Source organism: Yamadazyma tenuis, chromosome 2 (genome assembly GCF_029203305.1).
Source record: "Yamadazyma tenuis chromosome 2, complete sequence".
Taxonomy (NCBI): Eukaryota; Fungi; Ascomycota; class Pichiomycetes; order Serinales; family Debaryomycetaceae; genus Yamadazyma; species Yamadazyma tenuis.
Window position 1 is genome coordinate 1163523 of NC_089462.1, and position 23532 is coordinate 1187054.

The 23532-nt window shown below is 43.1% G+C and overlaps 10 protein-coding genes across 10 annotated transcripts; 4 read left to right on the forward strand and 6 right to left on the reverse strand. All coding sequences in view use genetic code 12, as the record gives it.

Annotated features, from left to right (window-relative positions):
* Positions 1-1038: 1038 nt before the first annotated feature.
* PSN45_001854 (uncharacterized protein) lies at positions 1039-1665 on the forward strand (the record flags this gene model as incomplete). Its single annotated transcript, XM_006690274.1, has 1 exon — positions 1039-1665. One exon carries the CDS (start codon positions 1039-1041, stop codon positions 1663-1665), a length of 627 nt encoding a protein of 208 aa, XP_006690337.1.
* A 108-nt stretch (positions 1666-1773) lies between these two features.
* MCH1 (Putative monocarboxylate transporter mch1) lies at positions 1774-3081 on the forward strand (the record flags this gene model as incomplete). Its single annotated transcript, XM_006689535.1, has 1 exon — positions 1774-3081. One exon carries the CDS (start codon positions 1774-1776, stop codon positions 3079-3081), a length of 1308 nt encoding a protein of 435 aa, XP_006689598.1.
* Positions 3082-3646: 565 nt separating this feature from the next.
* Positions 3647-4102, reverse strand: PSN45_001856 (uncharacterized protein; the record flags this gene model as incomplete). The annotated part of the gene is made up of 1 exon (XM_006689534.2): positions 3647-4102. The coding sequence occupies one exon, from the start codon at positions 4100-4102 to the stop codon at positions 3647-3649; it is 456 nt and encodes a 151-aa protein (XP_006689597.1).
* Positions 4103-4383: 281 nt separating this feature from the next.
* Positions 4384-6465, reverse strand: PSN45_001857 (uncharacterized protein; the record flags this gene model as incomplete). The annotated part of the gene is made up of 1 exon (XM_006689533.2): positions 4384-6465. The coding sequence occupies one exon, from the start codon at positions 6463-6465 to the stop codon at positions 4384-4386; it is 2082 nt and encodes a 693-aa protein (XP_006689596.1).
* A 116-nt stretch (positions 6466-6581) lies between these two features.
* Positions 6582-7193, reverse strand: PSN45_001858 (uncharacterized protein; the record flags this gene model as incomplete). The annotated part of the gene is made up of 1 exon (XM_006689532.2): positions 6582-7193. The coding sequence occupies one exon, from the start codon at positions 7191-7193 to the stop codon at positions 6582-6584; it is 612 nt and encodes a 203-aa protein (XP_006689595.1).
* A 961-nt stretch (positions 7194-8154) lies between these two features.
* PSN45_001859 (uncharacterized protein) lies at positions 8155-9726 on the forward strand (the record flags this gene model as incomplete). The annotated part of the gene is made up of 1 exon (XM_066157749.1): positions 8155-9726. The coding sequence occupies one exon, from the start codon at positions 8155-8157 to the stop codon at positions 9724-9726; it is 1572 nt and encodes a 523-aa protein (XP_066013846.1).
* An 85-nt stretch (positions 9727-9811) lies between these two features.
* On the reverse strand, positions 9812-13206 carry PGM2 (Phosphoglucomutase-2; the record flags this gene model as incomplete). Its single annotated transcript, XM_006690270.2, has 2 exons — positions 9812-11475; positions 11916-13206. The coding sequence occupies 2 exons, from the start codon at positions 13204-13206 to the stop codon at positions 9812-9814; spliced, it is 2955 nt and encodes a 984-aa protein (XP_006690333.2).
* A 3206-nt stretch (positions 13207-16412) lies between these two features.
* On the forward strand, positions 16413-18074 carry PSN45_001861 (uncharacterized protein; the record flags this gene model as incomplete). The annotated part of the gene is made up of 1 exon (XM_006689528.2): positions 16413-18074. One exon carries the CDS (start codon positions 16413-16415, stop codon positions 18072-18074), a length of 1662 nt encoding a protein of 553 aa, XP_006689591.2.
* A 617-nt stretch (positions 18075-18691) lies between these two features.
* PSN45_001862 (uncharacterized protein) lies at positions 18692-20569 on the reverse strand (the record flags this gene model as incomplete). The annotated part of the gene is made up of 1 exon (XM_006689527.2): positions 18692-20569. The coding sequence occupies one exon, from the start codon at positions 20567-20569 to the stop codon at positions 18692-18694; it is 1878 nt and encodes a 625-aa protein (XP_006689590.2).
* A 1033-nt stretch (positions 20570-21602) lies between these two features.
* Positions 21603-23035, reverse strand: FTH1_1 (fts3-like protein; the record flags this gene model as incomplete). The annotated part of the gene is made up of 3 exons (XM_066157750.1): positions 21603-22057; positions 22829-22875; positions 23004-23035. The coding sequence occupies 3 exons, from the start codon at positions 23033-23035 to the stop codon at positions 21603-21605; spliced, it is 534 nt and encodes a 177-aa protein (XP_066013847.1).
* Positions 23036-23532: the final 497 nt, after the last annotated feature.

The window sequence follows — 23532 nt, forward strand, 5'->3', positions numbered from 1 at the left end:
CTCGTCAAGGACGCGCCAAAAAATTGTTCCCATCCACTCCACCCTGTATGAACGCTGGAGCCGCTGGTACCTAACCCGCTACGTGTTCAGAATCTGATACACAAACTAGTTGAAATATCCCGTTAGTAAGTACAATAATACGCCATTTGAAAGTAGAGTTTTACTGGTTGTGATTGGAATAGGGCTACCATTATGGTGAGGCATCTATGATGCTGATTACCACGTCAGAGTGGTGTTTGGCACTTGAATAACCTCATCTAGGCGAAGCTGTGGTTGGAACGTGTGTGCAGTCTGTTCGACTATGGTCAAAGATAAGTGGACATGGCTCCTGTGCAGCGGTTTCGGAATAACTCAATACGCGGTGTATCTATTACGAGGGACGGGTGTACCCCTTTATTCATGCAGCTGACTGGTGTGTTAGTATTGTGGTTGGAGAAACGCGTCCAGATGTGCGGAGCCTAGTTTTCCTGTGGTGATAATGATGAAGAAGATGTAAGTCTTTTTTGCGGCAGTCGGACCATATGTGGCTAAGAACCGGGTGAAATTCTGGTTTGAATCAAATGAAATCCATCGGTTTACGTTGTTGTGAAATACACGACCCTATCGACGGTGGATTTAAAGCTGGTCGAGCTGTACGTGCGTGGCACATATGGTACTCAACGTTGTAGATTTTTAGAATTTGGGGTTTGAGGTATTTTTGGGCTTAGTCTGACACGCTCAAATGTGTGAATCTTCAAACGCCATCACTATTTGGCAAAATGTGACCCAGTCATAGTTTTAACCAATTGGTGACTTTGGCACGAAAATAGGCACTACGTCTTTATGCATGTTACCCTGTCAGCATGCTCTTTCCTGTGATCAGGACTGACCCCCCTATATTTTGTAGTGATCGTCAGTTTTGTATGCGGAGTCTCACTGAACTTAATTCATTGAGGACCAATGGTTGATCACCATGCTTGTGCAGGCCCAAAGGGTCTCGTAAATTAATTTTATAAAAAGCCTCATCGACCCCAGATGCTCGTCAACTAACAACTAACAATGTCTGGACTTTTTCAAGGAAATGACTTTTCTCTGATGATTAATGCTTTTTCCAGCGAAATGCATAAGATTGGTGCCTCTTCAGCTTTGGTATCTGAATACTCAGATATTCTAAAGTTCTATACTTTGCTTCCTGAAAGCTTGGCCACGGTGGACTCAGAGTATTGGACCAACTATGAGGAAATCACCACTGAGGCCTGGTTCAAGTCCTTTACCAAAGTATACACCAATACGGCATTCTTGGCATTCGCCACAGAGTATCCTGCAGCTTTGGCATCTGCCGTTTCTGATGGTAAGTTTGGAACTTACGCTGAGGCGCTTGGTACTGTTTTGGACCAAGGCTTGAGTATAACTGATTCTGTGTCTGACATAGCTATTAGTACTTCTGTTGAAGCCTCGTCCATTGGTAGTGCAGCTGCTGTGACCAGCAGCGATGCTTCCTCTGAGGAAACCGAAGCATCGTCCAAAGCCGTTACTGCGAAGAAGTCTTCTACCTCCACCGCTTCTACTACCACTGATGAGTCCAGCTCCGAGTCAGGATCTGATTCTGCCAGTAGTGGTAACTTGGCCGCTATGCTTACCCCTCCTTTGGGTGCGGTGGGTCTTTTGTTACTCTCGTTGATCTAAAATATATGTGTTTCCTCTGGAATCGGTAGCATCATATTTTTGCAACTCTTGTGCGCGCAAGTCTTGACTCACAAATATATGTTTCTGGAGAACTGACCCTTTGCACAAATGATAAATAGGGTGTCAATAAAAATCCGGAACACTGCCGAGAAATATGTGTCTGGGGGAGTGGTAAAACAGATCTCTTTTGGGATCTCCCTTTTATCATGTTTACTCCTTGGCTCCGTGTTAATCTTCTCTTTGGTGGCGGAGAACTTAATCCTTGAGTTGGACTTTAAAATCTTCCACGTTAACTTGATAAGCTCCTTTACCGTTATTGGCATGTACTTATGTTTACCGATCTTAGGGTATCTCTCTGATGTTTATGGGAACAACTTACTTTCATTCATCGCCATTTTCACGTTGGTACCAAGCTATATTCTCAACTACTTTGCTGTATTTCAGTTTTCCAATAAACTTGCCTGGTTTTGCTTCACATACTGCTTGATTGGTCTTGGAACTTCTTCCTTGTACTTCCTGAGTTTGCTCACATGTTCCAAGATTTACCCTGAAAAAAAAGGATTGTCAATATCGTTACCCGTGACCAGTTACGGGGTTTCAGCATTAATATCCACTCAGATCTTGAAACTTTCATATTTTCAACAAAATCACCACCTTGACTTACTTCGTGTCTTTAAGTTTTTTGCCATTCTCTACTTGGTAATGGGTGTGCTAAACTTTATGGCCACATCTATAATCATCGAACGTACACATAAGATTGATGAAAATACTGAATTAATTCCGATAAGCTCAATTGAACCACCCAGTCACAAAGCCAAGTTTATTAGGTTTCTCAAGAGTCCGCTGATGTACATTTTGTTGGGGTCATTGTTTTTGAATCTTGGTCCTTTGGAAACATATCAGAATAACTTGAACTCTATTGCATGGGAAATAAATAGGAAAGGATCAGGGTCGATTGATTTAAACTCCCAAATTATACTACTTTCCATATTCTCAACCATTACCCGACTTGTTGTGGGAGTTATGTCCGATCACATGAATAAAAGAGATATCTTGATCGGACTTTTGGCACTTGGCCTGATTAACCAAGCCATTTCCTGGATGAAGTTAACTCCTGATACAATGAATTTCATTACCGTGATAGACGGTATTACGTATGGGGGGGTGTTTACAATATACCCTACAATTATTGCCGAGATATGGGGTATCGAGATGTTAGGGTCGACATGGGGACTATTCATGATAGCACCGGCTATTTCTACTAGTTTGTTTTCGTTGGTCTATGGGTCGCTTCTCGATAACTTCGGTGATTTAGTGGTCTACTTTAAAATCTGCTTCTTCAGCTTTGTTACCAGCACGGCATTGGTGGTGTGTATTCGGAACGTCAAGCCCGTTGGACACCATATAGCACTTTAGTCTTGTCTAAATACACGATTTTTCATAGTTAGCTAATAACCATTATTTTTGTACGACCGACGGATTATAAGAGAGGTTATAGTTGTCATCTACACTTCTCCATGTTCATAAGGGCTATTTCATCTTTTGCATATTTCATCTTTTGCACAAAATAAATCCTCAAGATCTTGTTATTGATTCACTTTTTGTGAATTTCGCATTATGTATTATTTGGCTATTGGAAGATTTGCAACCATTATCAGTCGCCCACTCTTTATATGCGCTGACTATTTGATATTCGAGTGAACATCGCCCAGTCGAGTATGATCACCTGTATCTTTCAGTTCTCTCACTATATTACCAAAACTAGCTTCGCCCCATGTGAGGCCATCACTGGAAATCTTACACGACATGCGCTGGGCTACAGTGCAGCAAGCAATCTCGGAGAATTTGAAAAACCTTTAAATAGCCTCAGCCTCCTCACGACGACTGATGCCACCCTAAATAAAGTTTACGCTTCGATGCAGGTTGCCCCACATTGTGTCAAACAAACAAATTTATTCAAAACATACTTTTACAAGCACCTTTACAACAAAGCAAGAGCAATAACTGCCAATGAGCCAAACACTGGAGCTTGAACCGTAGCACCAAAACCCCCACTGGTTTCAGAACCCGATGTAGAACTACCAGAAGAAGACTTGGACTTGGATCCAGCAGTCTTTGAAGAGGCACTGTCAGAAACTTCGAGACTGGTCTCGGCAACAGCACTTCCAGAACCGAGGTCACTGGCATCTTCACTCAAAGAAGCTAAGGCTTTACTGGCAGCCTTACTGGCACTGCTAAAATCATCTGTGATGGATCCACCTTTGCTGATACTGTCTATCAAAGATTCAACATCAGAAGAAGCCTCTGCGCCAACAGAACTGACATGGGCAGAAGCATGAGAACCAGCATGAAGCGAGCTACCAAAGTTGCTGGTGGCACCGGCGACAGAGCTAGCTCCATCAGCAATTGAACTGTATAAACTTAAAGCATCAGACATTATTAAAGTATTTGTTCTCGTTGAGATGTGAATAAATTTGTGGAAGTTTGGCAGGTCTTATATAGACAATCTTGGAGGAAGGAAAACAAGTAACACCATTGCTTAGTTCCGGTCTAAGCCTCTCAATTCAGGCATATTGCAGAGAATAGCAATTCGTTGTTGAGCAAGAACCTTATTGTGGTGGGCACAACCGTCGTGTAATCGTGGCTGTAAGCAGATGATAATGGCTGCAACATGCGCATTTTGAAATTTGTTGTGGTTTGCTGCTTCACGTGTATCACTTAGCTGAATTCGGGAAACAATTTTTTGAATTGGTGCTTCAAGCTGATTTTGAATTTAGTGATGATATCACTGTCATTGACTTCAAGGTTATTAATATTGTTGAACTTGGAAATTAAGGTTTTGATATTCCCAAGGGAATTCATATCATTCACGTCCGATAGGTCCACAAGCCGAAGATTATCCTCCGACCTGAGAATATACAAGAACTTCAATAGGAACAACCCTGCAAAGTAGAAGCAGAACTGGAGCTGGTCCGATAAATGGGCAAAATATGAATCATTGTTGATGAGATTGATAAATGTCATAATGTTGTTGGAATACTCAAACATCTTAACTTTGTCATGTGGAGAACTAATATTCATGATGAATTTGAGATTATCTTCGTTGAACATATCGGAGGTCGCATTAAGATTTCTGAGGTTGTTTAAGATCAAATGCTTTTGATAATTGTAGGTGTAGTAGATCAAAAGATTACAGAAGTTGTAGCATACTTCCACAAATTGTAAGGCCGGTTGCTGTAATAAATATTCCCATTGATCGTACCAAGCTTGTATTTCTCGAATTGTTGCACCCAAGTTGAGGTTCAACTCTTCCAAAGACATGATTCCCATATTGGTATTGAGCTGAATAAAGTTGTACGTTATCAATAAAATGCTGATTTCCAGTACCATTCTCCCGTCGAAGTTGGTAGACGATGGCAAGCCCAAGGTCATGTTACAGTTATTAAGTCTGATCTCATCCACAATGCACATTCTGCCACTGAAGACACAATTTATAATGTGTACCAACACTAGGTGATTGTAAATACGCATGAGGGTAAGAATCTGATACTCATTGGAGTCCAACTCTTCATCGTATAAAATAGTGAAGGGAGAGTTGAGGGAAGCATTCAAGTCTATGTTTTCCTTCGGGATCAAGCTACCAAAGGTCACCTTTGATACGAACAAATTCAAGCCCAATCCACTTAGAAACCACGGATCAAGATTGAAATCATTTAAACTCAAATTGAATTCCTTCAAGTTCATACTGCTGTTATTTCCCGAGGCTTTCACCAACGCTTGACAATTCGACAGAATAATTGACGTCAACGATGAAGAGTAAATTGCTAAAATCACCAAACTTTGCAACAATTCTATATCTCCCGACACACCCTTGAAACAGTTTACCCTCATCAAGTTCAAGTTCATTTCTTTGGCTAACTGTTTCACCAACGAATTGAACACCAATCGCTTACGTACCAAATTGTTAATGTCTCCAGGATTAATGTTGTTGAACAGATATCTCAACGAGAGAACACAACAAGTGGTGAGTAATAAAGGAGACTTGTTGGTCAATCTCTCGATGAGAATCTCGGTGGGTAAGTTTGAAGGGAAAGAAATCCACCGGCCATAGTTTCTCCTAAAATCGTTCATCAAGTGGATGACCTCGTTAAATGGTATGAGATTAAGTGAAATAATATTCCCAGTTCCAGGTGGTGTAGGATTCTGTTTGAATGATGAAAGAGACAAAAGATTCTCGATATTCTTGGGAACATGCTCCGGCTTGAGTTGGTTATTGACAATTTGGAACGGAGCTATTTCAAGTGAATTGGTTGGAGATTGGAATGTCGACTGGTTCTCCAAATCAATAGGGTTGGTAACCATCTTTTCATGATCAGGCTCTTCGCCATTGTTTCCTGGAGGTATAGAAGTATCCTTCATAGTATTGGCGGCCTCAAGAAGAAGCCTGGCATCATTGTCATTAACAACTCCAGGGCCCTTACTTTTGATTAGTCTAAGGATCTCGTTGACTCCGCTGTAAATCAAGTCCAATTTTTTAGTGTCGCTAGCACCCGATATTCCAGGATCACCATCAAGCCTGAACCCGCCAGCGGTTATGGCAAAAGAACACGGTTTATTTAAAAAGGAACATCTCAAGCATGAGTTTGAGTTTTCGTCAACCCGAAAACATCTTGTCTTTTGTTTTCTACAAAGATCACAGGCACGCAAAGTTCGAGTGGCCTGAGCATTTCTTCTGGTTTTATTCACCTTCTTGGCGATAGGAGGCGTCTTCTTTCTCTTAGTAACGTTAGGGTCTTCCATCGGTGTTTTCCAGAGGATTTGTGAAATGTTTTAGAGGTTTTGTAGTTTTGTATGTATTGGAGAAAACCGCGGAGACCCGCGGCCCCACAGCGCCGAGCACGTGACCGGCATCTATCTCATATCACCTTATATTCGATTTCCTGATTATTTTTGTGGAGAACCAACAGTACGTTCCGGAACTTGATGTCGTTGTTCTCAACAATCCCATCCACCTTGACTTTACCCACATGCGTATCCTCGAACACGTCATACTCTCCTACAAACAGATATGAGATATCCGTAAATTGTAAAGTAGGTTGGTTGAGTAAGAAAAACCGGAGATTGATGAGTTTTATGGCCCAGTTGGTGGTGACTTCCAACTCAGTGATGCTGCAGTTGTCAATGGGTTTAGTGGCCACAAACTTGAGACCTGAGATGCTGGGGCAGTTAACCTGGAATCGATAACTTGTGTTGTGATTGACGAGCTCGACATTGGCCCAATGTAAAAGATGTCTAAATGCAATAGTCTTGTTGTTGACGAGCAAATTTAGGATTTTGAATTTGATTCGCTTATTAACTGACTGAGTGTCAAACGAAAAGTTCTCTATATCCAAGTACTTGAGGTTGGACTCGCTGTAGGAGCTTTTGAAGAAATAGTTGAAGTTAATCCAGAGAGGGAGGAAGATGCTTCTGGAGGTCTCGTCGGAGAGGAAAAAATCTCCGAGCTGGTAGGCCAGATAGTAGCCCATAGTGAAGGTTGATGAAAACACGATAAGACCAAAGATTGTCGGGAGTTGAAGGGGTTTAGGCCTCAAGTTAATCCGGGGATTTGGTGGTAGGGGATGTGGACCATTTGATGAGAGCCACCTGGTTAGAAACCTGGGACGATACGTTCTGAACATATTCATTCGACTAAACATCTTGTGATGGTGATCACAGTGGTGGTGTGCGAAAGGTAGTCAGCTACTAATGTCGCAGATTGCGTGTCGCGTTTGTGTCTTGGCCCATTAGTTGTCGCCTGATTCCCAGACCCTTATAACGGCGTGCGACATTTACGGCGGCTCCAATGTCGTGTCTACCGCACAATCTGATACGACCTTTATCAGAGCCGATGATAGGAGTACAGGGTGTTCGACTAATTAAAGTGAAACAATTATCTTCAACTGTCTTTCATTGAAATTCTATAGTGTCAAAAATCTAATTGATGATTTATTTGACACGCTTTTTGCCCATCTCCGACTCGATATACGTATTCAAACCTTACTTGTCTCATCGTGCCAGCACCAAAAAAAAGTTTTTTTATCAAATGAGAAAAATCTCACAGGATTAAAAATTTTTCCAGTTGATAAAAGATATATCTGATTAAATAAGAACAAGTGATTACTTATCGCTAGTTGTTTAGGAAACTTGAATTATCCCGATCGTATCAAAAAGTCACTAACTTAAGTATCGACGTTTCTACACCCTTTGTGATCTACAATCCACTTTGTTTGTCTGACTGTTCCCCATAAATACCGAGTACCCTTATCGTACCCGTCCTATCAACAATTGACATTCGTAAAACTTTGTTACTTGTGATTCCTCCATATTTATATCACGATTCATCAACATCACCAAGTACATCCATTTGCTTGATCTTTGAATCTTGAGTTACATTCACTTTGTGTGCTGGTCTGTTATCTATTTTACACCCATCAACTAATTCCAAATATGAGTGAGATCCAACGGTTACCTCCCACCGCTGCCCACTTGAACACATCTGCACCAGGGGAGCCTGGTAATGTTCCACAAGCAGGTAGCGGTCCAGCCCCATCCTTATCGGCCGCTCCTGTTGATAGCAAAACAGCTTCAGCTACTTCCACTTCTTTAAGTAATTCAGTTACTTCGACAAGTAGCATAGCTTCCAGCAACAACGCTAGCCCAGCCCCTGGTCAGCATACGATTCAACCCGCTGGAGCTGGTACCAACTTGATTCCAGTTCATCCTAATGCCAAGACCACTACCCAGGTGAATAATGGTACCACTACCACAAAGACAAATATTTCATCTCCTGTGTGTCATAACTGTAAGACGCAGACAACTCCGTTGTGGAGAAGGGATGAAACTGGTCAGGTGTTGTGTAATGCCTGTGGGTTATTTCTTAAGCTTCATGGAAGACCACGTCCTAGTTCTTTAAAGACCGATACGATCAAATCGAGGAACAGAGTGAAACAATCGGGCAGCAACTCCACCAAGTCATCGGCTCCTAACACCCCTAAGTTGGAGTCTAAAGATCATGGAACCACTCCAAAGCCTTCTATCAAGAAATCTCCTAAACTTTCTAAGAAGATGGACGCTTCTCAAACTCATGCTTCGGGAACCCCTCAAGTATACACCCACCAGTTCAATAGTCCAACATTGCACTTGCAAAATCACCATTTGTCTCACACAGTGCAACCGTTACATTATCCATCTTCAACTCCTACGAACTTTGCTCCGGGTTTACAGAGAATTACTTCTCCGTTGTTGCTTTCCAATACTTCTTCGATCTCCAACACCAGAAACAGTAACGCTGCTAGTGCCGCAAACAACTCTATTCACCAAGCCGCAGGTGCTTTGGAAAACATGTCCAACGAATTGGGTCCAAGTGCTACTTTCCAGATGAACAAAGTGTCGACTCCAATATCCTTGATTAATAATAATAAGGCCCAAATAAAGAGAGAACAAAGTCCAGTTTTTTCCACACCTTCACTGGCTCTTAATTACCTGAAGCCTTTGACGCCAACCACAGAAAGAACGACGATAAACTCTCCTAGCTTTGGTCCTCAGTATCATTTATCACAGACCAACCCAAGTCATCTTTCAATGGGGGCATCCAGTACACCGGAAACTTTACCTCCTATCCAACAAGTGGCTTCTTTAGGTAAACCCAGCTTGCCACACATTTCTAACCTAGCACCACATCAACCTCCGGTTCAAGGAAGTAATAATGGTGGACATAACAACGGTAACAACAACAACAATAATAATCACAACCAAAGCAACAATGAGAATAGCGACAGCTCAGGAAACCGAGATGGAGGCAATGACGGCGAAAGGAAGAAGGACGAGGAAATCACGATTTTGAAGACGAGAATCAGTGAGTTGGAACTTGTAAATGATTTATACAGAACCAGAATAATGGAGCTTGAAGCCATGGAGCAAGCTGCAAGACTCAGAGAAAACTCTATGAGAAGAAGATTAGATGAGATTGTGAGTTTGCAAGAAGGAGGAGATGCAAAGAGAGCAAAGTATGATGTGTGAATAGACGACATTTAGATGATTTTCTTGACGTATATATATTTAAGTAGACAATTTAATGATTTGATTTTAACGCTCGAAGGTTTGACTAGGTTTTAACATCAGGTTCTTCCCTACCAATGAATTGTTTGAACTTCAACAACTCAATGATATATTTGACGTCTTCAGCCAAGTATTCATCGACTTTTTGACTCTTCTTTGATCTATCATCACTATATTTCTCAAAGTACAATCTTATGGTTGCACCTGAAGAGCCGGTACCAGATAATCTCAAGACAACTCTCAACCCGCTGATGAACTTGATGAATAAACCTTGGTTAGAAGATACAGAACCATCTAAATCGGTGTAGCTAAAGTTGCCCGATTCTTTGATTTCGTAACCAGGCAAGCTTGACTTGGTTTCAATAATTTTTGTCAATATGTTTATGATGCTGTTGGCTCCGTCAGAATCCACATTTTCGTAGTCATACCTTGTGAAAAAGGTTCTACCATACTTTTCCCAAAACTTGTCTTGCACCGACTTGATACTTGGTTCCTCATCAGGGTATAACTTGTTAAATCCTGCCAAAACGTTCAACCAAGCAATAATGGCCCATAAACCATCCTTTTCTCTGATATGGTTAGAACCGGTACCAAAACTTTCTTCACCACAGATACTCAACTTCTTAGAGTCGAATAAGGAGCAGAAAAACTTCCAGCCTGTAGGGACCTCGTAGCAGTTCAAGCCCTTGGCTTTGGCAACCAAGTCAATAGCTGCTGAAGTCGGCATTGATCTTGCCAATCCATAAATACCCTGTTCCTTGAAGTAAGGAATGAAATCGGCATACTCCGAGATAATTGCTACAGAGTCTCCAGGAGAAACAAAGGTCTTGGCCCCATAAATCATGTTTCTATCACCGTCACCATCAGAAGCAGCACCGAAAGAAATGTCATCACTATCAACTTTCGACACTAATGTCTTTGCATAAGTCAAGTTAGGATCTGGATGTAAACCACCAAAATCAGGCAAAGGTACGAAGTTCTGAATCGAAGACTCAGGCAATCCCAACTCTTTGACAAAAATTTCGTATCCGTAAGGGCCAGTGACACCGTTCAAAGCATCAAATAAAACGGTGAACTTTGGGTTGGCAGAGATGAACAGTTTGATCAAGGAGAAATCGAAAATTGCCTTTAACATGTCCACATAGTCTCTGGTAGAATCAATGATTTCCACTTCCAAGCTACCTGCCTTGAATACCCCAATTTTGGAGAGATCTAATTCCTCCACCTCGTCGATTTTAATCTCCGAGATCTTCTTGGACACTTCGAAGATTTTGTTGGTCACCAGTTCGGGAGCGGGTCCCCCATTCTCCAAGTTGTACTTTATTCCCAAGTCATTCGTGGGCCCACCCGGATTATGTGAAGCCGTCAAGATTATTCCTCCAGTGGCCCCTTTAATACGTATAACATGGGAGGTAGCAGGAGTAGATAAGATACCGTTTTGACCGACAATTAACTTTCTAACACCGTTGGCAGACCCGATCCTGATGATGAGCTGGATGATATGGTCGTTGTAGTAGCGGCCATCGCCACCAATCACCAAAGTAGCATCCTGAGCACCTTGTGGAATCGCATCCAAGATGGCTTGAATGAAGTTTTCACTATAGTGCTTTTGTTTGAAAACAGTGACTTTCTTTCTTAAGCCTGATGTTCCAGGCTTCTGGTCCAAGTATGGACTGGTTTGGACGATCATAGCAATTGAGTAAACAAAATCTTTGAAATTGGTTTACTTTTAAGAAGAAAGTTGTGTGACGGGTTTGAGAATCCAAAATAGTGGAGTGTAATGATGTTGATCGCGGTGTGCGCCGACAAAGTTTGTTGGGCAACCCCGTGACGCCAGTGGGGTATGAGATATGAGATGATTACAAGATTAAAAAGAGAACAGTGATTATAGTAATTATGGGGTCATAAAGAGTATTTCGCTTTTTTGTACCCCGAACTGTAATAAGACATTCGTAGAGTTAGAGGGATCTTTCACTGTTTGGTTACTGAAACTTCATTGCAGATCGCATTGAGATTCAAATTTTGTGCCTACGCCAGCTTAGCGAGGAAGATCTGAGATAAGGCAGCGATAAAAGGCCAGTAGCGTCACCCTACAAGATACTAATAGCTCATATATTATATTTTTTGAACCCCCAGAAACTCGGATTAACCTCTAATGACTTTGTTCATAGCATCTGCCAAGTAGTCGACATTGGCATCATTGACACCAGAGATAGAGAATCTTCCGTCTTCCGTAGCATAAACAGAGTATTCTTCCCTCAACTTGATAACTTGTTCCTTGCTCAAACCAGTGTAGATAAACATACCTCTTTGCTGATTCAAGTGGTCCCAGTTATAGATCAGCTTGTCCAATTTCTCGTACAATTTAGTTCTGACGGCATTCAATCTTCCCACCACATCATTCAAGTCACTCAACCAGTCTTGCAACAATTCTGGGTTTGACATGATTGTTTCTACAATCTTGGAACCGTGGATTGGAGGAGAAGAGTACATTGGTCTGATCAACTTCTTCAATTGGGACTCAACTGACTTTGAGTGTTCCTGAGATTCAGTGATAATGGAAATAGAGCCGGTTCTTTCACCGTACAATCCCATGTTCTTGGCAAATGATTGACACAAAGAGTAGGATTTGATCTTACCCTCAACCACCAACTTGTTCAACTTTCTAATCAGCTCAATGTCCTTGAATGGGTCACCCGAAGCGAATCCTTGGTAGGCCATGTCGACCATTGGGAACAAATTCTTTTTGACCACCAATTCCAACACTTGATCCCACTGTTCAGGAGTTAAGTCCATACCGGTGGGGTTGTGACAACAAGCGTGTAACAAAATGACAGACTCATCTTCAGCCTTAGAGATCGAGTCCAACAAGTTGTCAAAGTCCAAGCCATTGACTTCGGTGTTGTAATAAGCGTAGAAGCTTGGGTTCAAGCCAGCATCGGCCAAGACTGCCACATGGTTGGCCCAGGTTGGCTTTGGCACAATAACGTTTTTGCTGGAGTAGAATCTGTTCAAGAAATCAGCAATGACTCTCAACGAACCGGTTCCACTAATGGTTTGGGCAGTGACGATTCTGCCCGAACTGATCAATTCTTCTCCGGCGGCATCTTTTCCACTGTTGTTGAAAATGAAGTTCTTGACAAGTGACTGGTAATTCTTGTTACCAGTAATACCGGTGTACTCTTTTTCGGTTTCAGTTTCTAACAACACCAATTCAGCCTTCTTGACTGATGGGAAAATAATTGGCTTACCGCTGTTGTTTCTGTAGGCACCAACTCCCAAGTTAATTTTGTTAGAGTTTGAATCTTTCACGTAAGCTTCACTGATCCCCAAGATTTTGTCTGGGGGAGCCAAAGGAATATCATTCCATTTGTGAAAAGAAGCAGATAAGCTAAAGGCTCTGACAGGTCTGACGGTGGCAATTCTGGAACTTCTCAACATGTTTAAAGCGGTGGATATATAGAAACCTTAAAAAAGTCTGTTGGGTTAGAAGAAAGAAAAAAATCAATTGGTGGAGATTGACCGGTTTATATGGGTCGAGGGCCGTTGACGGACAATGCGCGGTGAAAAAAAAATGATTTTCACCTGGAGGAAAGGAAGAAAGGAAATATGAATTTTCCGACATAATTAGCGGCCTTTAGAGCCTTGACCGAGGAGTGGCACGTGATGTCCTTGTGGGGGTGGTACGCTTTTCGGTACTAGAGTTCGTCTTGTAGATGCAACGCTATTGAAGGTGGGATTGTGATTTATTTACAATTTTACGACGTTTCCTCTATATAGGACAACCCCCGGTATTGAAATCACTATGACTCAGATGACTCACGCCTTTGATAGTATTAGACAGTAGAAGCTGGTGGCAGCTTCCGAAACGTATCAGTAGTGGGTTAGGTGTGTAACGGCAAGTTCGGCATTAAACTCACATACAGTTTATGAACCATGGCTCCGGCTCCAGTGGACGCATACATGAGGGGTAACGGATTGGCACAAGCTGAGAAGACTAAACGGCTAGGACCGGAGCGCGCATTGAGCTGCTAAATTTGAGCAACTGGCACGATCGTAGGCCGCCCGTGAGCGCACGCGAACGGCACCTGGCACCGCCCTAGGTCCAGTACTAGCTGCGACATCGCATCGTGGGAAAGTTTGCAGCCAAATTTGATGGCTTGTCGACATGCAATTGAATTGACACTTGAAATGATGAATCCGGGGATATTTCGAATATCTTCAATCCACAGACATTTACCGATGACGGTTTTGGAACCACGACGAATATCAGCCACATATTCGAGAAGATCTTGTTCCAAGCTTGTTTTTCCACTCACAGCTGCTGCTATTTGGCAGACATTCCCATGGGGGTCGAACTGTACGAAAGGGCGTAGATACTCTGCGTGGGATGAAACTTCATGTTTTTCTGATGGAGTCAAGTTCAACGGAATGTTGCATGCAACTAGAGTACTGCTAGTTAATAGCTGGTGCTGAAGTGCTTCAAGTCGAATACGCTCATCTGCTGCGTGTTGATCCACCATTGCCAATACAGAGCCCGTTCGTACGAGTATGAATTTTTTCTCGATTTGCGAGATAACATGTATGCTGTGGAGGTCTGCTCGTGTTAGACTTTGAGGGTAGTTGAAGCAAGTTTTAATTGATAAAGATTTCTTGGTAGGTGACAACTTATTATTGGTTACGCTCAGTGATGCTTTCCTGGGACTCTTGACGGGTGAACGCTTCATGGGTGATGATGTTGGAATGCGTACCACTTGCTCACCAAAATACTCGAGAAACATCTTCTGCAAGATAGCCACCACATTACCCTCATGACAACTTGTATATATAGCCTTCGAAGGATCCTGAACCAACTCTGACTCTGAGACAGCGCACGAGAATCGAAGTACAAATACCGGCAGCTTTTTATACTGTAGTTTCAAATTGTACAAGCGATTGTTAAGGAGAATAAACTGATACCCCTTTCTGCATTGGTGAGATAGCAAGCCTGTTACAGTGTATGCTCCCGAGCGGCATCTTATGCGATCAAACCAACAACTAATCCCAAGAACGCTATTCACAGTTGTAGGACCTCTATCAGTGACGATTCGAACCTCTCCATCTACTAACACCTTCAATTTAGGAAGATCAAGCACCACCAACCGACGCCGAAGAGCTGCCATAAATTTTTCCACTCCATCTTCAAGTATGTTTCTTCGCCTCACTGGAATGTTGGCAAACATGTCGTACGCCAACACCATACAACCATGTTCAAACAGTGGAATATAAAACATATTATGGTTTGGGGGGTTGGCAAGCTCATTATCTTGGTCAAATGAACTAACCTTGCAACAATTGCCATTGATATCACTGTAGACATACCAGGGCAGCTTATCGTTCCGGCACCGCAGTACTATTACCATTTTGTTGCTGATTTGCCGGAGGCTCGCGAGAGCTTCTCCTCGAAATCCATAGGTCTTGCAATTCACCAAATCTTCCCAGGTACTCAACTTCAGCGTCATGTGTGGTCCCAAAGCGGCCAAGGACTCACGCGACATCCCGTTTCCATTATCCATTACTGCCGTGCTGAGGGTTTTCCAGTCAACTTTCACAGTGATAGAGTTGGCTCCCGCATCAATGCTATTTTGAACCAACTCTGCAACCGCTTGATCCATCGAGGCTACTGCGGTTGCTGAACTAATCCTTTCGACCACGCTGGAACTGAGTTTCTTGATCATTGGATTACAAATACATGCACTCACTAGTTGGTTGATGTGAAAGAGTGTAAACTATAAGATCAATATTTGCAACAGTGCGACAAGTCTTACCCGGCCCTCATCTCTAGGTATAAAAGGGCATCGAAAAACTTTGCGAACAAGTTTAACGCAAATTCACAGTTCTGCTTGCAGTGATAGGAAAGTTTCTCTTTGAGGTTAGATGAGAATCGGACCCATGACCTTGAGATATTTCGTTGCCCTAATGGTTATTGAAGGCGAACTGGAGAATAAATCGGTCGATCTTGGGTGCAGCGTTCCTTGGTCTTTATTGACCTAGAGACTGCCTTCGTGCGTTTCGTCTGGGGAATGGTGCAAGGATTGACTGGACATATTTGGAACATGAAGTTTTGTTTCATTGGGGTTACTTTTTTGTATGGTGTTGCGGTGCTTTGTGTGCTCAACGAATGGTAATTCTTTTCTCTACGTATTTGTCTCTGACTCTTTGAGGGGATACTATTGACCTTGTCATTAGGAGCGATCAGTCGTATACACTTCCAGGTGGTAATTGAACCAGACTTTAAAGGTCTGTTGCAATAAATACCGTGTTCGAGTCATGCTGAAAACTGTTGCAAAATTTTATCACGAAGCAAATGCCTTTAGTGCTAACATTCTCTGGTTTTTTTGTCGCGATCATCTGCTATCGTTCCTACTATGACACCACACTTACTTACACTTATGGTGCTATTTGCAGCTCCTCTGACCACTTTGGGGGCTCTAATATCACAAATGGGGTCTGAGGTACAAAACTGTAGCCTTATTGAGTACATTGGCACTCTCAATGGCCAACAACAGTGTCTGCTTGTTAAACTGTGCACGGACGATATAGTGCTAGGACACATCAACTTCCTCCTGCTTTACTACTGCCGCTGGCTCGGATCCTTAAGTCTCGTGATGGCATTGATTCTCCTTGTGCTATTGTTCTTTTTGTTGGGACTCACGGCGTCGGATTGTTTGACTCCTAACTTACACTTCATCTCAAAGTTTCTCAATCTACTGGATAGCTTGGCAGGTTTGACACTTGTGGCAATGGGCAACAGCAGTCCCGACATATTAAGTAACTACAAGGCCATGTCTTTGGGTCACGCTGACTTAGCCGTGTCAGAGCTCATTGGGGCATGTTTTTTCGTGACTTCTGTGGTGATTGGCACCATTTCAATTTTGCGTCCGTTCAGACTCCCCAAAACCTTGTTTACTAGAGATCTGTCATTCTTGATATTGGTTATAGTGGTGATAGTTCTGGCCTTACTATCAGGTTCTCTCACGGTATTTACGTGTATCTTGTTGATTGGATGTTATTTGGTATATGTGGGATATGTGGTGATAACTCACTCTATTGCCAAGAAAAGAATATTGGCAAGAGCCAGAGACCTCCGTATACGAAGTGCGTACTTGCCCGACTCGCATATTGCTGTCCGTACTGAGGATGAAGATGAAGAAGAAGAAGCGTATGGAGTAGAACCTACCCTTATGCACCTACCAAGCATTGAGGAATTGAACTTGTCTAACATAGATGACGAAATTTACCAAACAGAGTTATCTAACGAGATAGACCAGGTACGTTTCAATCTTGCTGACGATGTGGACTTATCTGGATCTTATGGAATGAAACAATTGATACACGAATTACTTCATCACCGCAAACACCAAGCACCCATTCAACTACAAATTGATCGTGGTCTTGGTATCACCATGACCGATAATAGTGCCATCTCAGGTGAACGGTCAGTGGATAACCAGTACTTGTTCAGCGATTTTCTTTCTCCTGAACAGCTGTTTCTTCTGAAACTCGTGGATTTGTCTGAAGTACCTACAAGCATGCTCGGGAAAATTCAATTCTTTACGACATTTCCTTTCAGGGCTGTCATTAACCTCACAACCCCTGTGGCGATACTCGACGACATTGATATAATTGAACCTGACTTTTTCAGAATTGCATGCATCTTGGTGTTTGTCAATATGAACTTGTGGCCCTCCGCATTAAGCGGCGGGCTCTTTGTAAACCTTCCATTTACCTTGATCATAGTCTCGGCTTTGGTACGTTTCAAGCTCAAAATAATATATGCAGTTGTTGGGTTCTTGTCGTCGGTAATGTGGGTTTCAATTTTTGCAACCGAAATTATCAACATTCTCAAGACATTCTCAATTGTGTACCAGGTTAGTGATGTGATTTTAGGATTTACAGCATTTGCTCTTGGAAACTCCATTGGTGATTTCATCTCCAATTTCGTGATTGCCAAGCTAGGTATGCCTTTAATGGCATTTTCAGCCTGTTTTGGTAGTCCCATATTGTCTCTCACATCTATGGGAATTAGTGGGCTCGTTATTATTGGTGCTAGCGATTCTAGTTCTAAAAGTTTTATCCAAAAGGGAGCGTATATCATCAATTCGTCTCGAAGTTTGGTGGTTTTGGCATTAGGTTTGATCAATAACATGATGTTGATCTTTTTTCTCAGCAGAAAATTCAACGGGTATATGAACGAGAAGGTTGGTATGGCGTTGATAGTTAACTGGCTGGCTATCAGCACTATTTGTGTGATACTAGAAAGTATTTAAGTGTATCTATATGCATTTGTATAGTGTTTGGCTGCAAACAAAACAGGTGCACAAACATGAACACTCTCCACGCACCAGTACTGTATTCCTAGTGCTTAAATGAAGATAATTTGGAACATTCCTGGTTCCGGTCCGAGACCGGTGCCGCTATATGTGCCGGTGCTGGGCCTGGGTCATGACAGATCCTTCATGGCGATCGGCATGCCAGTCAACGGGTTTTGCACATCTTTTGTGGCTTTTGCTATGTTGTGCACAGCAATGATAGAGTAAATGAGGTGATTCTTTTTTGGTATTGAAAAGGTAGGGTATAGGGCGGATAAACCTTTGTATAGGCTGAGTGCCCATCGAAAATAAATGGCCAAGAGTCATTTATGCATGAAAACGGCCATTCTTGTATGGTGGGCAAAGTGATTAAATGTTACTTTTGTGCTTCTGGTGAAGTTTGGTAAGACTAACATAATATTCGGCGTCGCTTGATTATTTATGAGGAGAAGACTATTCTACTATTACTAAAGTGGCCAATCATCTTATAAGAAGCTGATTGGAAAATTGCACATGGTAATTCTAAATTGACAATACAATAAAAAGCATCATACAGACGATACATAATCTAAACACTATGACCACACTTGTAACTGCTCGTAAAACTCGATCCGCTTCTCCTCCGAGAGGTTGTGACTCACAACATACCGTAAGTGGTCCACCATTTCAGGGTGTCCACAAGTCACAAACCCAATGGAACCGTTACTCTCATCAATCTCATGCTTGACAAAGTCTTCCACATCTGGTCTCCCGTGCCTGAACTCCACGTGACACAAATCTTCAGCAGCTTTAAAGCTCGATTCATCAGAGTCTTCCGTCTTTTTCTTTTCCTGGTCCGAGTCTGCAGCTTGGTTTATAGGTCTTGTCACATAAACAATAGTCTCGATGTTCTTACCTTTCAAAAACTGTAATTCCTCATAAAACCAGTCCAATGACTTGTATTCTCTAACGATCCACACTAGCTTGACCTTCTGTTTAGAGTCCCTACGTGCCAAGTCGTAGGCCTCACTGTAAATACCGGGGATTCCATTACCCCCTGCCACGAACACCGCAGTGTCGCAGTATTTTGCAGCCGTCGGTTCTCCGTATGGACCTTCAATTCCTACCCTCATTTTAACTGTCTGGCCCGGCTGAGACGCTATGTGCTTGTAAAGACCATGTGTGACTCCTCCTTTGATTTTACAATAGAGGACTATCTTGTCGTTTGTTTCGACAGCCTCAGTAAATGTGAATGGATGTGATTGCCAGAAGCACGAAGGTCTGATGAAGTGAATAAATGCGTGGCCTCCGGGAACAGACTTCCAGTACGATGGTTTGGGTGTGATTACTTTGAGGGTTTCGCCGGCCACCAATTGGACGGTGGAAACGGGGAACCCAAAAAGTACTAACCTGATGACTCTCACCACCCGGTCCACACACCAGATAGCTGTTGTAGCATAGTACCAGTTGATGTAACCTAACGTGTCGACATGAAGCCAGGCACCTCCTATGAATAAAGCCGCCAATACTATGTGCAAAAAGAGAAAGATCTCGTAACTCCTTCTTCTCAACACCAAAAGACCTTGAACCATAATGAGACCTCCTGCAACAGTGGCAATGGTTCCCCATATCACGTAGTTTTCGGCCATTTCTTCAGCGTAGCGACCCTTGAAGGTGATGGTATATCCCACCGCATGCACCAACACGAGTGTGAATACCACTCTACCCACCCACCGGTGGTAGGCAATAAAGGTTGCAAAATTCCATCCGGTAGCCCACTGCAAAAAATTGTTTCTTCCAGCAAACAAAATCAACAACGGTGCCGAAAATGATGCCAAGATCCCTGTCCGAACCGCTATGTATCTCGCCAACGCTTGAGTCTTACTGGCGAAGACCATTTCACGGGGATAATACTTGATTTCGCAACCAGCACATATTATCACCACCACCAAATAGCCCACCGTCACCGCTGTTTCCAATCTCGTGGGGATAAGGGCTATCGCCACGCCCTTAATCTTCATGGGCTCTGCTCGGGTTTTACTGACGGCAGACATGGTGAGGTTTTTCCGGAACCAATTAGTGTACCTTCCACATCTTTTCTTCACAAACTCGGGTGCCAAAAACTTGGTCCAGTGGGCAATGGATGCAATGAGCAAAGCCAATGCCCAGTATCCAAGGGATCCGGAGCCGTAATAGATGGAATTGTTGTAGTTTCCCAAGAAATTTATATAGGAGATCTTGTAATCCATGACAGTTGCTCGGTCGACCAAAATAGGCACATCCACGGGAATAGAGAAGTTGAAATTTGGAATGTCGTCAATGGAAACGGCACTCGTTTTGTAATACTCATAAGCATCCTCGAGCTGGTCAACAGTTACATTGTAAGAATTTTTGGCACACATACCAGCTACACCTTTCAAAATTTCAGGTTTCAATTCACCTTCCAAGTTAAGGCATCCCGTAAAACTGGCCATCAGGTTTTTATTAGCACAGTAACACGGGTAAACATTGGGGTCTTCACAGAAGGTAGCCAAATGCAGGAGGTAGTAGTTACATGAGTATGCTGCTAGTTCTGACTCCGGATAGTACTCGAATGGAGATGGAGTATGAGCATGGCAAAAAGTGAAAAGTCCTAAAAAGAGCCACAGCAACCGCATCTGAAACGTAAACTTCAGCTTGGAATAAATAATGGGATTGTAATTAGCCGGGTCAAGCATTATATATAGAAAACCATGGGGGTTCAACCGGTCTAGAACGGCCTCGTAATGGTTGAAAGGCGCTTCAGTGACTGGCTATTATTGGAAAAACCAAAAGACGTAACCTGGTTAAGTCTGCAGATCTGCGGTCTCATTGAGGCGGATCCTAGGTTTGTTCTTGGTATTTTTTCTGGGCAAACGTTCCTGCTTTGACATTTTGACAGGAGGCTCATGTCAAAAGGTGCCAAGCCGAGGCAACTTAGTGTCAGACACATTTGTGCATAAGGCTGGCATATTTCACTAGTTTAGCAACTAGTCAATAAATATCACTTAGGGCCTCGGGGACAAACTTCGGGCCGGTCACATGTTGGGTGTTATGAGCTTTCCAACCACGGCACCTGCAAGTAGATTGATCAGATAATTTTTTATTGTTGAACCCACACGTTTATATGCAAGATCACATGTCAGTCTCGTTAGGTCGTCGATCGTTCCGAAAAGAGCGAATCATAGGAGTCTACACAAATAATAAAATACCAATGTCATTTTCAAACCCTGCTAACTACGCCATCATACCGGAGGTGAAGTTGAGGCTGTCCCTGGAGACATTATTGTGTATCATCTGATTGGCCAAAAAATTCTTTTTGATTCTCGTTTTCTGCAATTTTATAGTAATAATCGGCAAGTAGCCGTGCTGTTCTTCAAAAAGCAATGACGTGAGCGCATAGTTGACAGCCACCCTGTAACCCAAGTAGCCAGCAAGACATATGTACGTTGCGCTGTTGACCGGGCCCGATACGGCCGTGGCTATCATTCAAAACGCCCCATGGTCCTGAAGTTCCCCGTTACAGCAGATCACGTGCCATACGCTCTTGGTGATGTCGTAGGACCCAGGCCCATGGCCCGTCTCCTTCACATTAAACCCTTCACAACAGTCGATGAATTTCTGCAATTCAAAATTCCACACGCCCTTGCTGAAAAGCCCTGCCGCAATTAAATAGAGAAGGCCAGTGGAACACATCTTGAACCACCGTAAAGACAATGAGTCCCCGGTACGATACAGCAAGATCCCAATGATGGTACCTATAATTATGGCCGTGAAAGTGGAAATCACAATGGACGCCACAGAGGTGTTTTCGTTGATTCCAATGCCCCCAACCAACACAATGGCTTCCATTCCTTCTCTCAACGTGATTATGAAGGGGACAATGAACATCGAATATTTTTCGCTATACGTATCGACAGACTCGCCAAAAGACCCTTTCTGGACTGCTACCACCTTATTGAGGAAGTCCGACTTCTGGATGATGGAGCTTAGCCTTCCATTTCTCCTGCAGCTTATCGACCCGCAAGATCTTGATTCCCATCACCGAAATGATGAGCTGGCAACAATCGAAAAGGTGCCTTCCCAGTAGTGTTCAGTCACAGCCCAGAGGTCATTTCCAATGACGTAGAAGATTCTTAAAATGACAGATCCCAATATTAGGCAGCATACCAAACCCAAAAATCCTTCTATCTAGACCTGTAGTCTCAAGTATTTGTGGATGGTAAGTGACTCATCGGGGACGGCTTCAAGTGGGTGAACCGACAGCCCTTCCTCCACCAGGGCGGTGCCGGCTTCATCCCGTTTTCGGTGTCGATCTCTTCCAGACCCAACCTGGAATACGCAGTGTGGGGAGTGATGAAACTCTGGTGTAGAAATGCCAACAATACTGATACGTTGATGGCCAGTTCGAGGGTTTCTCTCAACACGATGAGAAACACTTGAAAGGAGGAACACCATCCAAGGTGGCCATAATCTTAAGTTGTGTTTGAATTTATAGGAATATGTCTGATTTGCCTCACTTCATGCGGATGACGACCGCAGAATTTTATCTTTTCCATCAAACAAGTTACACCCTCGGAATTCGACCATTTCCCAGCCCGCCCTCGGTCATCGTATATGGCTCCGTTTTGGGGACAGTTTCTATGGGGACAGTGTCGATTCTAAAAATGTGTTTATGTGTTTGACCAGGTGTTTTCGTGGCTAGCGCTACTTACAGGGTACCGTTCTAGATTGAGTACCGTTCATTTCCGCTCTGATATGTCTTGCTCAAAATCGGTCAAGTCGCTTTCAAAGTCCATCCGTTCGCTCTTCTGCCTAATGATATGTCTGAGTCTGAGACCTGCTTGTGACGAGGAGCTCTGTCGGGCGTTGTTTGCGTCGCTTTGGCACGGAGATCCCACTGAGTTGCTTGGGGCTGGCATTATCTGGTTTTGTACTATGAAATACAGGTTTTGGTATTGGAATACGGGGCAGTTCGGGGTGAGAGGTGATCGCAGAAGGATGAGAAGTGGTCCTGGACTCTGACGGCCTGATAGTCTGTGTTTTGAGGTTCTGTTTGAAGTTCTGACCTTTCTCTCTTGGTAACTGACCTCTCTCCCATATTCTGAAATCTTTCCTTGTCAATCTCATAGAGCTTTTCGAAGTTTAATTCTGACGGTCTGGTCAGCTGTGCGTCGACCGCGGGTGGTCCAAGGCGTCCAATGTGTTGAACCGTTTGTGTGGGTTGAGGGTCAAAAGAAGGCTCATCAAATCTAGTTCTTGGGCATCATTGATAATAGGACCGTATTCGTCTTCAGCACGTCAATCCAATATTCAAGTCGGTCTTATACGGTAGGTCCAGCGAACCGGACCAGTCAGTGGTAGGACTGCCAAATAATTGGAAGATTATCTGACACCGGTGAGAATCTGTTTTCCCACT